Source organism: Episyrphus balteatus, chromosome 2 (genome assembly GCF_945859705.1).
Source record: "Episyrphus balteatus chromosome 2, idEpiBalt1.1, whole genome shotgun sequence".
Taxonomy (NCBI): Eukaryota; Metazoa; Arthropoda; class Insecta; order Diptera; family Syrphidae; genus Episyrphus; species Episyrphus balteatus.
Genome location: NC_079135.1, coordinates 31765611 through 31782465, shown reverse-complemented (window position 1 = coordinate 31782465; position 16855 = coordinate 31765611). Strand labels below are relative to the sequence as shown.

At 30.7% G+C, this 16855-nt stretch overlaps 1 protein-coding gene across 1 annotated transcript in view; it reads right to left on the bottom strand.

Moving 5' to 3' along the window:
* The window catches only part of LOC129911434 (ras-related protein Rab-37), an 83412-nt gene extending 67523 nt beyond the window's left edge, over nt 1-15889 (bottom strand). The window contains exons 1-2 of the mRNA XM_055989241.1: nt 15018-15889; nt 14788-14898 (exon numbers count right to left, since the gene is read on the bottom strand). Of these exons, the coding sequence (XP_055845216.1) occupies nt 14788-14898; nt 15018-15413 (507 nt within the window). The 5' untranslated portion in view covers nt 15414-15889. The remainder of the gene's footprint in view (nt 1-14787; nt 14899-15017) is intronic.
* Nucleotides 15890-16855: the final 966 nt, after the last annotated feature.

Here is a 16855-nt window from a genome sequence, read left to right as displayed (position 1 = left end):
ATCCATTTTTCTCTTTTCTGAAAATAAGCACAGTAACGCTAGTTTGGGTCAAAACGTTTATTTCCCCGTCTGCGTCTTTTAATTTTGTCCCGACTTAATTAAAGCTGTCCATTTTCCCCCGCCGTAAAATATCACACAAAATCAGGTGAAAGTAGTTTTTGGAGTGTTATAAAAAGAGTGTATAACACAAAAAAATCTGGTTAGTGGACAGAACTTTTTTTACATATGTATTATATTTATATGTTCTTTCATAAAAAAATATCATTGAATTAGAATTCCTTCTCGTTTTTTGTAATTTTATATTTTTCCGAAAAATGACAAAAAGTAAACAGTGAGACATTATTAAAAAGCAAACAGTGAGACATAGGTTTTTTAAAAAGCAAACAGTGAGACATATAGATTTTAAAAAAATCTATTATTTTAGCATGACTTCAAAATGATTTCGTATTGTTTTTTCTTTCATTTTTTTTTGGCTTTTTGTTTTTTTTTTTTGAATAAATGGGTTAAAGTAACATAAATTAATTAAGTATATACTTGTCAATTACCTAATTATTTGACGTTTTCGTTATTTTTTTTTTCACCTAAGAATGTCTCACTGATCGCACCCCTTTCAAACAGTGAGACGTTTTGACTTTTTCTACATTTTAGTCCAATATGATGCCCTCATTCATTCTTTAACTATAAGTTTTTTTGCAACATTAAGATAAAATATGTCTTAAACTAACTTCAAAGTTTCGTTAAGCTATCTCGAAAACATTCTAAGATATACCAATTTAAAAAAAGGGTGTCTCACTGTCCGCCACTCTCCCCTACATATTTTGGTATCCTGTAACCAATCAATAGAGAGAAAAATTCTACAAAATTTATACACAAAATCAATTCAACATTATTTTATAAAATGTTGAACTAGTGAAAAATATCTCATTTGGAAAATATTGAATCTTTATTAAATGTAACAACAATTCATGTTTTGAGTCTTCCGTACAGATAAAAGGTAAACAGTAGCTGAATGGTTAGTACGTATACAAGCGGAAGGTATGTGCCAAATGAATTGAATTTTCCAAGTAATTTAATGTGTTGGGCAAAATGTTTACGTTATTGTTTATAGTCATCACCTTCACCTGTATGTCAAATAAAATCAGCTTTATAACTTCGTTCTCCTCATTGTCAGAAGCAGAAATTCAGTTATGAATTTGGCAATTGAAGTTGTATCGTCGAATTATAAGCAATATTAATACTTGAATACACAATTAGAACTTTACTGAGTTTATGACCGAACCTTATGAGTTTTATTTTCTGTAAGATGCTAAATGTATTCAATCGATTTTTTAGAGTTACACAAGAAGTTAAAGAAGGGTATGCAAAGGTCTTCAATTGATTTTTTTTTATTTTTAATACAAAAATTAATTTTGTATGGTTTTTATTCAATTTTTATTAAAAATAAGAGTCAAAATATTCAAATTGTACCTCCGAATCTGCTGAAATAAATTGTGGAATTAAAAAAAAGTTAATCTTCTTGAAATCAATATTTTTTTTCTTGCAAGGAAATTTTACTTTATTTATATTCTTGGTTCACGTCAAACCTTTTCCCTTTCTTTATACATTTATAGCCGCCTGGGGAATGTTTCTTTTGTAAACAAAATATACAAAACTTATGTTTGAATTTCTTTAAATTTCTTTTGAAAACTTGAAAAGGACTCCCTATTGTACCATAAAATCCAATCATCATGTAAAAGCTTTTATACCAGTCGAATGCAATAGAAAACCCCATAGGTTGAAATTTTTTCCTTAGAAAATTAATTTTTGTTTCACGTATTAAGACACAATGCTAACAATTTAACAAATGTAGGTAGGTATTTATATTTCTTAATTTGAGCCTGAATTTGAAGGAATTCAAAAAGTATTACCACTTTGATATAGGGGATACAAATTGCAAATTACCTGAATTACATTACAGATTCTTCCAACTATATACATGCATATGATTGGCTACATGAAGGGCTAAAAACTGAAGAGGACCATGCACAAAAAAAATCTAAACTGTAGTACAATATTTAATAATTTAAAGGAACATTGTTTTGCCACAGACAACAAACTCAGAATATTAGCGAATTCTTTTTGATAATATTGGCAAGTAGTCTGCGTTTGTAGTCTTTGTTTGTTGTAAGTAAAAGGGTTATCTTTAAGCAACCTTTATGTTATTATTTACGAAGCTAAGGCCACCAGGAAAAATGTCAAATCTGGAATCAATGTATATTGCGAAGGCAAAGAGTATAGGGCTTAAAATGGAACCCTGTAGGACCCCTTCAGACTTAACAAACTATTCAGATAGCTTGGATCCCTCCCACACCGTTGTATACTTGAAGAATATATTAATTTATCGAATACCCAAAAGAACTTTTTAGATACTCCAAGTCTCCAAGTAATTCCAGTTTATAGTTTAAAGCTTGCCTGTTGACAGTGTCTAACGCTTATTTTTTGTATGCAAAGCTAAAATTTCAGTTTCAAGAGCAATCTAAACAGGTACTTGTAAAACGCACTCCTAACTCTTGTACATTATGCCAGAATTTTTTAGAATTTTGGGAGTTTCGTAAGCCCATTTTTTTATCGTGACATAATTTTTGAACTCTTTTTTGACATGCAGTTTCCATTTAAAAAGTTAGAAATAGGTACTTGAAAGATAGTTTGTGAAGTTTAACACAGTCTTTATCTTAATAATTATTTTTAATTGTTAGTGTATAACTACTTCTCCAGCTTAAATCATTCATGTAATGCTTTTTTCAATTTTTTCAACATCGCCCACTGCTTGAAATGAAAGAAGAATGCAATAACGATTCAAGAGAGCTTGGTACAGAACAGCTTTATTTTCAAACCACTTGAGTTATATGAATTCCTGAAATTATATTAAATACAAAAATACAGTGATTTACAACAAAAATGAATTTAAATTTTCTTCTTTACTTCACCGTAGAAGAATGAATTTTTTAAGCAAAAATTTAATCAATCTGAATAGAGTATGAAAAAGACATATTTAAGGATTTAATTTATCAAGAATGCATGCATATTGTTTATGTCTGTTAGAAATAATTTTTTTCTTTTAATAAAATAAAAATGTTTGTAAAGAAAAAGGTTTTTTTCATAATACTCATTGTCATAGTACATCAAAGGAATTCTTTTTTTCTTTTAATTTCTGATAGGAGCACTAAAGTCAAGTGATGCGTTCTTTAAAATAGGAAATGTTAGAGCAATCAAACATGACATTTTATTCCAAAAAGATGGGACCTACACACCACAATTCGGTACATCTTTTTGTTCAAGCATACACATAAAGAAAATAACGCAGTGATAGCTTTACTTCTGGTATATTTAACCCTCTGTAGGCACACCTCTTTTTTGCGAATTTGGTGTTTACTTTGTCATCATGTCGCTAGAACTTTTTTCTGTCTCACTATTTTATAGAGAATCATATACATATAAAATTGATTTAGAATTTTCCGAGGAATTCGAATATTCTTTTCACAATTTCAAAAAAAGGTATTTTCACCCTTATAAAGACACTTTTTTGTGAACACCTTTTATTTTTGTCAAATATTCAAAACCGTGCCATACATAGGGGAGAGGTGCGGACAGTGAGACACCCTTTTTTTTAAATTGGTATATCTTAGAATGTTTTTAAGATAGCTTAACAAAACTTTGAAGACAGTTTAAGACACATTTTATCTTAATGTTGCAAAAAACTTGTAGTTAAAGAATGAATGAGAGCATCACATTGGACTTAAATGTAGAAAAAGTCAAAACGTCTCACTGTTTGTAAGGGGTGCGATCAGTGAGACATTCTTAGGTGAAACAAAAAATTTACGAAAACGTCAAATAAATTAGGTAATTGACAAGTATATAAATAATTAATTTATGTTACTTTAACCCATTTTTTCAAATAAAAATAACAAAAAGCCCAAAAAAAAAACGAAAGAAAAAACACTTCGAAATCATATTGAACATTCTAAAATAATAGATTTTTACTTGCTCTATAGGGCAAGTATTGGTTTCGTGTCGAAAAAAAAAATTGAGGTTTTAATCAAAACCAACATTACGATGATGGAGAATTCCGAAAAAGTGGGTCTCGCAATTCCGTCCGTGCGTCTGTACGTCTGTGCGTCTGTGCGGTTGTGCGTCCATCTGTACACATTTCCACAGCCTAAACGGGTGGATTGATTTTCTTCAAATTTGGTACAGATGATTTTTATGGAATTCTGAAAGTTGGTTTTTTTTTGTTTTTTTATATCTCGTTTAGAACGTAAAAAATACGATATTACGAATTTCTCAAAAACGGCTCTAACGATTTTGATTAAACTTTGTATACGTAATATTTAAAGCAGTGGCAATAAAACTGCATTTTTATTTTTTCTCAAAAAAGTCAAATAACAAAAAAAAATTTTTTTCATTTAACATAATTTTGCCCTAAATGGCGGCTCTTTCCCAATATCAATTTTTTTTTTTTAATTTAGATCCAGCTTTTAAAATCTACAAGTAGACTAACATAAAAGTGCTTTGAGCTGCAAGAGCAAGTACGTGCGACCCCAGTCGTGCATTTTATTTTTTTTTAAACTATATGTCTCACTGTTTGCTTTTTAAAAATCTTATGTCTCACTGTTTGCTTTTACATAATGTCTCACTGTTTACTTTTTGTCATTTTTCGGAAAAATATAAAATTAAAAAAAACGAGAAGGAATTCTAATTACATGATATTTTTTTATAAAAGAACATATAAATATAATACATACATATGTAAAAAAAGGTCTCTCCACTAACCAGATTTTTTTGTGTTATACACTCTTTTTATAACACTCCAAAAACTACTTTCACCTGATTTTGTTTGATATTTTACGGTGTAGGGAAATGGACAGCTTTAATTAAGTCGGGAGAAAATTAAAAGACACAGACGGGGAAATAAACGTTTTGACCCAAACTAGCGTTACTGTGCTTATTTTCAGAAAAGAGAAAAATGGATTGTCTCACTGTTTGCACTGTCTCACTGTCCGCACCTTTCCCCTAATCGAAAACATCTCAAAAGCTTATATATGTTTTCTTAAATTTCTTAAAAAACTATACAATTTTTTTCAAAAACTTTCTACTTAAATGTTTTTATATTCTACACAACTTTCACAATAAAAGTATTAACGTATCGTGAATTTTATTCTTAGTAAAATTGAAACTCATCGAATAAGCTTTATGCATTTTTTTTTCTGCTAACATGTGAGTGATGTGTTGCTCTTTCCTTTGAAGCAAAGTCCTTGTTCATTTTTTTTTTACAAAAAAAAAAAAATATTTTAATCTTAACATAAATTTTTTTTTGTATAGCTGTTATGCTCAAACGATAGAAGGAAGTCGTGTCTCCTTTTACTCACAGCAGCAGACAGAATTATTTTTCCAACATAACCATCCCACTTCTTCCACCTACACTTTTATGTTTGTTTTGTTCATTCATCCTCGTGGATGTAGTATAGGTAAATATACTGGTACAATGCATTGCAATTTTACTACATCCTGCGGCGACCTCTGCTCAGCAAATTCCATAAATAGAACTTGAACTCTGTGCAATATTGATCGGATTTGAGCATGCAAAGTGCTGGATATATATTTTTCCCATCTATGTATATGTCCATGTAGGTTGGTAGGTAACCAAGGGCAACGTCTGTTTAAGCATACACATAAATTACTCTATCGAGAGAGAGACAAGCTGCAGAGCAGTTATTAGTGCGAGTGTATTATAAAGCATGTAGTAAGTTTTCTAAAAACCCAGGTATTCATTTTGAAGGGCAAATAATAACATAAACTTGTGTACACGCGTATTCGAAAAGGGTTTTGTATATCATCATGGCACAGTCAGTCGACTTCAATTTGACGACGACTGAACAATTTACCGACGAACGTAGGAACGAAGGAAATTTTGTGGTCACTCCAGTACAGCAGCTGCAAGCCAAACTGTTGGGTTTCATGTTCTGTTTTCTGTATACGTTGTGCTAAGTTCTGTCAAATTTCAAATTAATTAGCTGAAGTGAAGAACAGCAGTCAGCCTAACCTTGGACCTGGGTTTCTAATAAAACAAAAATTCTTTTGGTAAGGGAATGCGCAAAGGCATACCTTCATCAGAAACTTTTCAGAAAAGTCGGTCAATTAAAACCGAATAAATAGATATTTTGTGTGTTCCCACTTATTTTGTGTTTGTTGATTATTATGTTAAACTAGGTATTTAGGTCGCACGTACTTGTTGTTTTTAAGTATGTTTCTGTATTTTGAAATTTATTCTGAAAACATATTGACTGAAATTGAGGTTTACAGATACAAAGTTTGTTTCATTTCATGTGATGTCTTAAAAACTTCCCAGTATAACAACGAAAAAGATTGAAAGAGAACTGAAAATTGTGGTCGGTTCTTAAAAAAAGGATCGGAAACCTTATCAATATTAAAAGGAGCATAGCTATGCTTTAGATTTCAAAAACCAAAGCCTTCCAAAGACAATTAAGGGAACATTGGACACGTTTAGGAAATGTTAGGGCCTAAACATTTAGTCAACCTAATTGTTTGTTTGACAGCCAATCAGAACCCCGAAACTTGACTAAATATTTAGGCCCTCTCTTATGAACCTGACCATAGTAACGCAGTTGATTCAGAAGATCTGTCAGAGCACTTCTTGAATATGGAAAACCAATTACCTACCAATTTTGTTCGGTAATGCAGCTTTCTTATTTTAGAGGATACCTTAAGGAAATCAGAAACATATTCAAACCAATAGATGCAAAACTATTCACAGTTAAGGATGAAGTTCTTTAAAAGAAATGTTGGTTCCAAAAACGATTTTGTACAAAAATCTATTTTTGACGGTAATATTTCAAAAACCTCTAATTGTAGATCGTAGCTTGCTTTAAGCTCACTACATCGGAAATTTCTGAAGTGTAAAAAAAAACGGGAGCTGATTAATTTTTTCTGGCTTCGGATTCAAGTTTAGTATATTTTTGTTTCGGCAACAAAACCCTTGTAAACCAGTGTAAACATAGTACAGAAGTCAATTTAGAACGACATTTAATTGCATACTTTTGGGGTAGATACGAACATTTAAAGTACTGTAATTTCTAAACGGCACGTGATACAAGAAAACTTCTGAGGACAATTTTATGTAAAATTAACGTAGCTACATGCTTGTAGAACTTATTTTTTTTTTTTCTTAATCGTACTGTTTTTGAGTTAGAAACGAAAAACCCGTTTTTATGACCTTTGATCCACTATAACGGGTCTAGCAGGAAAGAGGAACTTTCCGGACTTTTCACAGATTGTAAATCACCTCAATACCAACCTGTATACAAAAAATCAGCCTATCACAATTTTTTCCTTGAAAAGTCTATTTTTCCTGGGCTAATTTGTCTATTCAAAACATTAACGACTAATGAAACGACATATTTTCCAGAGGATTGATTTGGTACTTTCCGTATTTAACCCAAAAAAATCGACGCTTAGCTTGAAAATAGCAATTTACTTCTCGCAAAATCGATTCTTCTGATAGGTAACTGCAAAGTACACAAAAAAGGTGTTCATTAACACTACTGGTCTAATGAAGGCCCTTTTCATAACGTGACTGTGGGTTACAGTGTAGCCAATCGAAAGTCCCTACAATTATTTGGACACCACCAATATTCTCTTGATCACTAATGCATACCTACACAATTTTCTAGGAAAAAATTTCTTCAAAAACGCTATCCTTAATAGCTTTAAAACCCAAGGGAAAGATTATAGAAAAAGTGGTTGTTATGTCTACTTTAATGTGATACCTTAAAATTAGATAACAAATAAAAATTGACAAAGATGCAGCAAAGTATATGTATAAACTATTAAGCATTGGGTCACTGTGGTGTATGCGTAACATTTTTTTTCTGATGGAAAATGTTTATATTGATTAAAAACTGACCAACTGATTAAACTGACAGGCCTTTTTTAATTTTTTTTCATACAAAATTCTAAAGCTAAGAAAATTAAAAAAATCATTTAGAACTGGAAAACAAACAACGAGCTATTTGATGGCATACAAAAAAAAAACTTATAAAAACTGAAAGAGAATCTCAACTATGTATTTTAAAATTCCAACAAAAATTAATTAATTCAGCACACTTTTAAAATATGCTAGCAAAAAATATAAAATAACACCACTTTAAAAGGTATCAATTTCAAAAAGCCATTAGCAGACATATCAACTGGGGTATGGGAACATTGATTTTCGTGTTGGTTGTTGTAAAACAATATTTGCCATTTGCTTATGACTGGAATTATTATTAAAAGTAGATACTGATGCTGTATAATAGTGATTTAATCCCTGTAACCTTGAATTGGACATGAGCATTGAAAAATATTGATGGACTTAGGAAATAAACGCAACAAAGCGTAACCATGCTCTGCATTAACCTCGCTCTATGGTGCTACTATATTCTCTGGTACTAAGGTAAAAGCTGGATTAATGCTTTGGCAATGAAAAAACAAACCCATCACGCCTACCCCAACAACAACCCGAGTATGCCTGGGTTTGCCATCATTTAGATTTCCTGGGTAAAAGGGGAGTGTGTGTGCCAACTACAACCATTACCACGAACATGTGGTGCTTTTCTATATATTGCGGATGTTGTGCTGTCAACAGGCAAAATTCTACATTTTGATTAAAAAACAAAAACAAAACACAAAAAATATATATACTTTTATTATAAAAATATATACGAGTATACATATAAATGTACATACGTGAGGTTTTGAATTCCGTACAAACTGATTATTGCGTTGTTTGGAGTGCTAATTTTGAAAACACTTTGGTGACTTAATTGGATTTGGTGGATTTAATGCTTGTCTTAAGTAAGCGTAAATATTGACGTAGAGTTTATGCGTTCATATATGTATGTGTGTTAAAGCTTATAATATCATTAATGAAAGAGCCTGGAATAATGGAGGTGAATTATTTGCTTCAAATCTTAACAATATTATCTTTGTATACCTACCTGGGAAAAAGCAATCAATCGGTTCATTGAATAAAAATATATTTCTCAACTTCCAAAGTTTTTATTCAAGGACTTTTTGTTATTATTCACGTTACATTGAATTCTTTAAAAAAAAAATTTCTTTTCTGCGTGAATATATTTACTAAACAAAATGTTTACACCAAAAAGGTGGAATGGAACAGAATTGAATAGCGATAAGGCTTAAATAGAAAGTGCTGAGTCCCTTTTATCTAAATTTTTCATGCCGATTTGCATGAAAGCTAAATTTTTCAACATATCAAAATAAAACAGAATGATGATGTCTACGAAGAAAAAAATTATTTCCTAAAATAAAACTATACAAATGTAATCTTGACGTCTTTTTCGTCGATTTTTCTACTTTTAAAAATATGATTCTTGTCAATGACCATAAATGAATATTCCGATCTTTTTTTTTCAATTTTTAATAAGGCATGTATAGAAGTTTTTGAAGAAAATGTCTTTAAAATACTGTTAGTTAAATGTGATAAAAAAAAAACAATTCATGTCATGGTATACTTTCTGTGAAGGAAGTGTCATTAAGAGCAAAGTTACTTCCTGTTACAAAACCTTCGATCTGCAATTTCTAACATAATTTTTTTTACAAAATAGAAGAAGATTTTCTTTTTGAATTTGTAGTTTTTTTAGAGTTTTGCTCTCTTCAAACATTTATCACTTCTGATAAAATCTATGACGTTTTTGAGATATAAGAAGTTCATAATGATTTTTTATCAACAAAACGTGACGTCACAGATTTTTTTTCGACTTCAGATTTCAATTAATATATTAAATATTAAAAAATATTATCAAAAAAGTATATTTTGGTTTACTTAAAAAAATTCTCAGTTTTATTTGTGGGTAGTTTTGAATTTTTGTATGCATTATGAATCTATCCGCAGTTGCCACTTCGCAGCTGTCTAGCTGTCAGATTATAAAAAAAAAAAAAACAAAAAAAACGAATTTTATTCAAGAGTATTTTTGAGTAGTTTTTACGCATAATTAATTTATTTTTGAAACTTTAGAAATAAAACAAACCAAATGAAATTGCTAAAAATGGATTTTCCTGATTTTCCATTATATCCATCTGCATTTGTTCAAAAATTGATTTTTTTTTTTTTGGTTTCGTTTTCGGATAAGTTTTTGACATATTGTGGGGTATTTTAGTTGATTTGGTGGCCCGTTTATATGCAGGGTCGAAAGATTGAAATTGAAATTTTTGAAATTTTTTTTGTAAAAATCTCAGATTTTTCCTAGTAAATAGTAGATGAAATCTAGTTTTGTAATTGTTAACGAAATGGTTTCATATAAACTTAACTTTTTAAAATAAAACAATAACAAATGTTCAGCAAATGTCAAACAGAGAAGTGTGTTTGAAAGTGCGTGTGCTTGCACCTATTTGTAAATCTTGATAAAAATCGAGATTCAGATTTTTGAATCTCGAATCCATATTATTGAATCTCAAGTCTCAAATAGATCACTTTACAACCTCTTTTAGCTGTTTTTTAGATTCACAAATTTGAAAAAGTGAAAAGGAGATGGCACATTTTTCTATGGAGCTTGGGCCCAGTGTGTTCACTAACGAAATTGGTATCAAATGAAAGGTGACGGTAAGGACATTACGTGGGTAAAATATTTTCAAATTCGTTAGTGGGGTTTTGGAGATATTTGAGTTTGAAGTTTCGGATTTCACAATCAAGATTTCAGCAAATTTTTCGAACAATTAATCGTAGAATGCGTAATAATGGGTGTGGAGAAATAATATTGGTATCAAATGAAAGGTATTTCTCTTGTCTATAAATCTGTATCAAAAGTTTTTTTTTTTTGTAAAAAAAAAATAATTCATATTAGGTATTTACTTCTAAAAAGGTGATTTTTTTAAGCGAGGCATTTGGCACATCGAAATATCAAAATATTCAGTGGTGACATGCACTTTTTTTTGGAATTTTTCGATAGCTTAATGTGTTACCTTTAATTCTATATATAAAATAGTTCTATAAAACATACAAAAACCTTATAATAAGCAATATGCACAAAAACGCTGAAATATGCCTATTAAATAATAAGAATAGAAACTATAGTTCAGTCAATGGGGAAAAATCTGGAAAAAGCTATGACGTCACCTAAGTTTGAATGCAGTATTGAAGAGGGGTTTATCCCAAGTACAAATCTCAGATTGCGTATTGTTTGGTCTTGTGAGGCGACCGCCATTTTGAAAAACGCATTTGTCTCAATATCTCGAGAAAGACTAGTCGGACAGAAAACTAGAAAGGACTTTTTAGATTGGAAATTAATTAATCTTTCTTTTTCTAGGACATCATTTTTCTCTAGGAGTTATACTTTCAGAGTAAGAGAACCGCAAAGTATCTCATTCTCAGTAATTCCGCACTTAACTCTAAGGGTTGTTTAAAATATTTAAAATATAAAAAAACACACAATTTGCGGTACTGTAACTCTGAAATTGAAAAAACAAATTTAAAAAAAAATAATAATTTTTAAATAAAAAATTAATTTAAATGAATTAAAAACTTTCTCTGAGCTATTGTGGTTAAGAAAAGAACAAATAGATAAAGCTCAGAAAAAGTTTTAATTCATTTAAATTAATTTTTTATTTAAAAATTATTATTTTTTTTAATTCACTCAGTTTGTTTTTTTTTTTTTAATTACTTTCAGTAGCCTTTTTTATGAAATAAAACTTATTTTCTTTATGAAAATAAACGGGGCTTTAATAAAAAGCACAAAAAATTAATACTCATTAACGTGTTTTTTTGACTTAAATGATATGAAAGTGTAAAAAACAACTTAAAAACGAAGAAAATTGTGTTTGATGCAAAATTGTGGAGAAACGGTTGTCCGCAGGAAAAAAAGTTTTGAGACAAACTAAAACTGTAATAAATTCTTGATTGGTCGTAAAAAAAATCTTTCAAATCAAACGTAGTTTGGCAAAGATAAGGCCAGTTAAAGGACAAGAGAGCAAAAATCATAAAAACTTTGGTAACTCGAAAACGGGACGAAAACGAGAAAATTACCTCTTAAGTTTTTCGACTTAAAATGACCTCAGGAATCCATGGTTTTTATTTGGGGCGGTGACTGTGGGACACCTTGTATAGAATCCTCAAAAAAAAATTTCAAATTAAAATCAACTAATTTTCTTATCTTATCGATGTATAGTGGAGTCAAATTAGCTTTATACCTCGGAATCCAAAGAAAGTCGATGCATCTGAAAAACGAGTATAGGACTGCATTATAAAAGGGTCAAATAAGAAAGTTAAAAAAAAAAATTTCACCGCTCTCGATTACAACAGTTTTTATGGACCGTTAACTGTCATTCCGTATGCAAGCGTTAATCGGAATTGCTGTCTCATTTTAGATTTTGATCAAACTTTGTAGGGATGTTCTCTAGGACTGTAAGGAAGCAAATCCATGATGATTTAATTTTAAGTTTCGTGGTTTCCCCGCTACCCGCATTCGAACTTTTTCAGAAGGTCATTTTTATGTTATTATAACTTTGCGTCTACTAAAGATATCTTTTCGTTTGAAACGCCATTTTAAAGCTTAAGAATAGTAATTTTTGAATATATATTAAAAAATTACGTAATAATTATCCCTGAATTAAAAATAATTTTTGAAAAACTGGTAATTTTGCTGATTTCTCATGGTTTTTGACTGGCTCCAGAACCTTGGCTATTATATGTAGGAAACTTATACTTACCAAATATTAAATATAGATATTTTTCAACAAATTACATCTAAAATGAACTCGATGGCTGTACTCCTTATGCAAAAATTTTAAGTTCAAAGTATTGAGTATTTTAAAAAAGCTAATTTGTATACTGTCATTTTCTACGATTTGACTAAACGAAGAAATGTGAAACTTACAGTGTGTTAAGTTAAGAGTACGAACTAAATATACTATTAATTTCATGCTTCTATCTTATGTCAAACATAGTGCAATCATAGCCTTAAGTAAGGGTTATTTTGGCTTTTTAGCATTTTTGCGAATTTTCAAACAAGCGGTACACTAAGAAGATATGAAAATAACACAATTTTATTTAGAGCCAATTTTTCAATCTTCTAATAAACAGTCAGTTAACTGTTCGACGAATAAAGTTATTAGGCTCATAAACAATCAGATAAAAACATTGAATTTTTCAATCAAGAATAATTTATTCTACAGAATAACAAAAAAAAATTGTCAAATTCAAAAATATTTAAAATTAAACGTCATTTTTATTCATGATTGTTTTTGTTTTCTTGTTTTCCACTGTATTTTTTTCAAAATTCTTTCAAAACAGCTTTGACAACTGACACAATATTTTTATTGAGATTATTCCTTAGAATAATTTTATTCGTCTCTGAAAGAAGCAGATAGATTTATTCTTAGGAATAAGCTATATCTGCCTGTTGAAAAATTGATTTTTTCTCTATCCTTAGGAATAAGTACTAACTGACTGTTTAACTGACTATTGAAAAATTGGCCCTTAGAGGACTTAAAGTTAAAAGTTTCAACTTAACACACTGTTAGTTTCATATTTCTATCTTTAGTCAAATCGTAAAAAATCATAGTATAAAGAAAATATTTTTTCAAAAAACTCAAAACTTTGAACTCAAAATTTTTGCATAAGGAGTACAGCCATCGAGTTCATTTTAGATGTAATTTGTTGAAAAATATCTATATTTAATATTTGGTAAGTATAAGCTTCCTACATATAATAGCCAAGGTTCTGGAGCCAGTCAAAAACCATGAGAAATCAGCAAAATTACCAGTTTTTCAAAAATTATTTTTAATTCAGGGATAATTATTACGTAATTTTTTAATATATATTCAAAAATTACTATTCTTAAGCTTTAAAATGGCGTTTCAAACGAAAAGATATCTTTAGTAGACGCAAAGTTATAATAACATAAAAATGACCTTCTGAAAAAGTTCGAATGCGGGTAGCGGGGAAACCACGAAACTTAAAATTAAATCATCATGGATTTGCTTCCTTACAGTCCTAGAGAACATCCCTACAAAGTTTGATCAAAATCTAAAATGAGACAGCAATTCCGATTAACGCTTGCATACGGAATGACAGTTAACGGTCCATAAAAACTGTTGTAATCGAGAGCGGTGAAATTTTTTTTTTTTAACTTTCTTATTTGACCCTTTTATAAAGCAGTCCTATACTCGTTTTTCAGATGCATCGACTTTCCCTGGATTCCGAGATTTTACAAATTTTATGCCTAATTTGACTCGACTAGTAAAGTATTTTGTCTTATTTTTATCATGTATTTATTTCCTTTTTCCTCGACTTTAATTACTTACTAAAAAATGTTTTTAATTTTATTAAAACAAAACCAAAAAAAAACAAAACAGAGCAAATTTCTCAAAACACAAAATAATAATTACATATGACTGCACACAAATTCTCCGCACATTGCGACTTATGAAGTGTCTTTTTACATGCATTTAGCAAAACCAAAATCTTCTTAGGTACACACAAATTATTTAATTAACTTTAAGTCAGTGGTCCTTAATTAAATAACCATCTGATACTTTCATCACCACACAAAAGCGCCACAACAAAAGCTGTATACTATTATCCTCCTCCCACTAAAAAGCAATGAGGAGTTTTTTTTTGTTTTGCTATAGCAATAACTCTTTCCATCAAGCACGTGCAAATGCAATCGACAATATTATTTAGTTACCACCTTATTCTTTGAAAAACCTTTATGGGGTATGTAGGTAGGTACTCACATTCAATGCTATTCCAACCGTAGCTGAAAAGGATCCAGCTTTAAATTCTCCAGTATTGTATTTAACTAGAAATGACGTTTTCCCCACACCCGAGTCACCAAGCAGGATTGTCTGCAAGCAAAAAAATTTTCCATCATTACATCATACAGAACACTCTGCACTTTTTCCTCCCAACACACAAAGGCGACTAACTTAGTTAAAAGTGGGTATACCTATATCTTTCTACCTACCTTGTGATTAATGGTATCATCGAACACTGGTCCTTCATCCTCCTCTTCGTATCTATACGACTTCCATCCGTCGTCTAGGTCATCATCTTCTATGGTCTGTTTCACAATTCCCCCCGCATTACGTCTAGTGATTGTATTCAAAACCATATCGGTATCAGCTTTCAAGCCATATAACTGTAATGCTTCTCGCGGCGGATGGTAACCCGGATAACCGCTTGGCGATGGTGTACGATGAGCATCTTCTATTTCGGTTTTTAGTGTATTTGCAGTATCTAGTTCCGTTTCCTGTTCTTGGTATTCTTGACTACGTTTTTCTTCAATACGGCGGGCAGTTGTTTCCGGATCCTCGAAAACGTCATCACTCATGCTACTTGTATCGTCGGGAATAGTTGCCATTTTGAAAATATTAAAACCGTTAAACTTTACTACTGTCTATAGCGCCACCTAACTATCAAACTTTGAACAAGAAATGACAGTTATGAGCTTTATACTTTCTGTAAAAGCTTAATTTTGACAGATGAGACGCTTGTTGTTGTGTCAATGTCACTTCCCAGTGGGCGGGAGATGCTTATGACCACCTCAATGGGGGGGTTATTTTTTATTGTGTTTGTTTTGACAGCTTCTTCCGAATGCACACACAAAAAATGCTAAAGTAGCTACTTCAAAAGTGACCTTAAATCTCTATGGGGGGGTTTTTGGGAATTCGATAACTTTTGTTAACTATTTGTTACTACGACTTATGAGCACTTAAAACGTATGCGAACACTTAATAAATGGCTATAGCACTAGTATATTAATTTTTATATTAAAGGCTGGGTTACATTGCTGTTTATGGTTGCTTATTTTTTTTATAAATATACAAAAAAAAATAGCTAAGCACACAATTGGTTTAACGAACTGATAGTGTAAACTATTAAAAAAAAATGCTACATTAATCACAGGGGAATTAATACCCTTTTATGAATAATTTATTTTAATACTTTATATACGGGTAAATTATTGTAAGGGTATTATTATTTTTCTACATATATTCGCCGTATGGTTAGGAAACAACTATATTTTTTATATTCGTACCGAAAATACTGTTAAATTAAAGCTTTATTTGTTTAATATTGCGAGTTAATTGAATAAATAACAAATATAATTTTGTTAATATCACAGTTAAACTATATTTCTATATAAACTTTGCCACACAAGAATCCGTGATAATCTTTTTGAGAAAATGCTTATTTTTCTTATTGCTCCCACGAAGGCAATCTACATTATGTCACATCAATAACACGTACACGGCGAGTGCCGAAATGAAACAACAAATATTTACAGTTATCTCTCTGGCTGGTTTGGTAAGAATCAGCGTAAAAGTGTGTGTGAAGGATGTGTAGTAGAGGGTTTTTTTTTTTTTTGAATAAAAACAAATCTTACACTTTTTGTATGGTTATATAGCGAATGAGTAAAAAAAAAGCAAGATTTATAGACGAAAAACAGTTAAATGACCGACCGATACGGATACGGTGTTACGATGAAATGTCGAAAAGGGCTCCAGAGATGAATGTGTTTTGGGGATGTTCTTGTCGACCTATATATTCCGATGGCAAAATAAATTGTGTGTATTTGTGTGTGCGCTTCGATTCGGAAATACAACGAGAGAAAGCTTTTTTTCCATATCATTTTGGGGAGGGTGGTAATCCCGTAGAGAATGCGAAACAGAGAGGGTTTTTTGGGGAAAGGCAAATAAATATTTAGAAGTTTTGAACTCTGAAACTGGGTGAAAGCTTTACCACAGAGCATAGTGGAGATGGAGAGGCATTTTGGGTGCATCTCTATACGTAAATGTATAC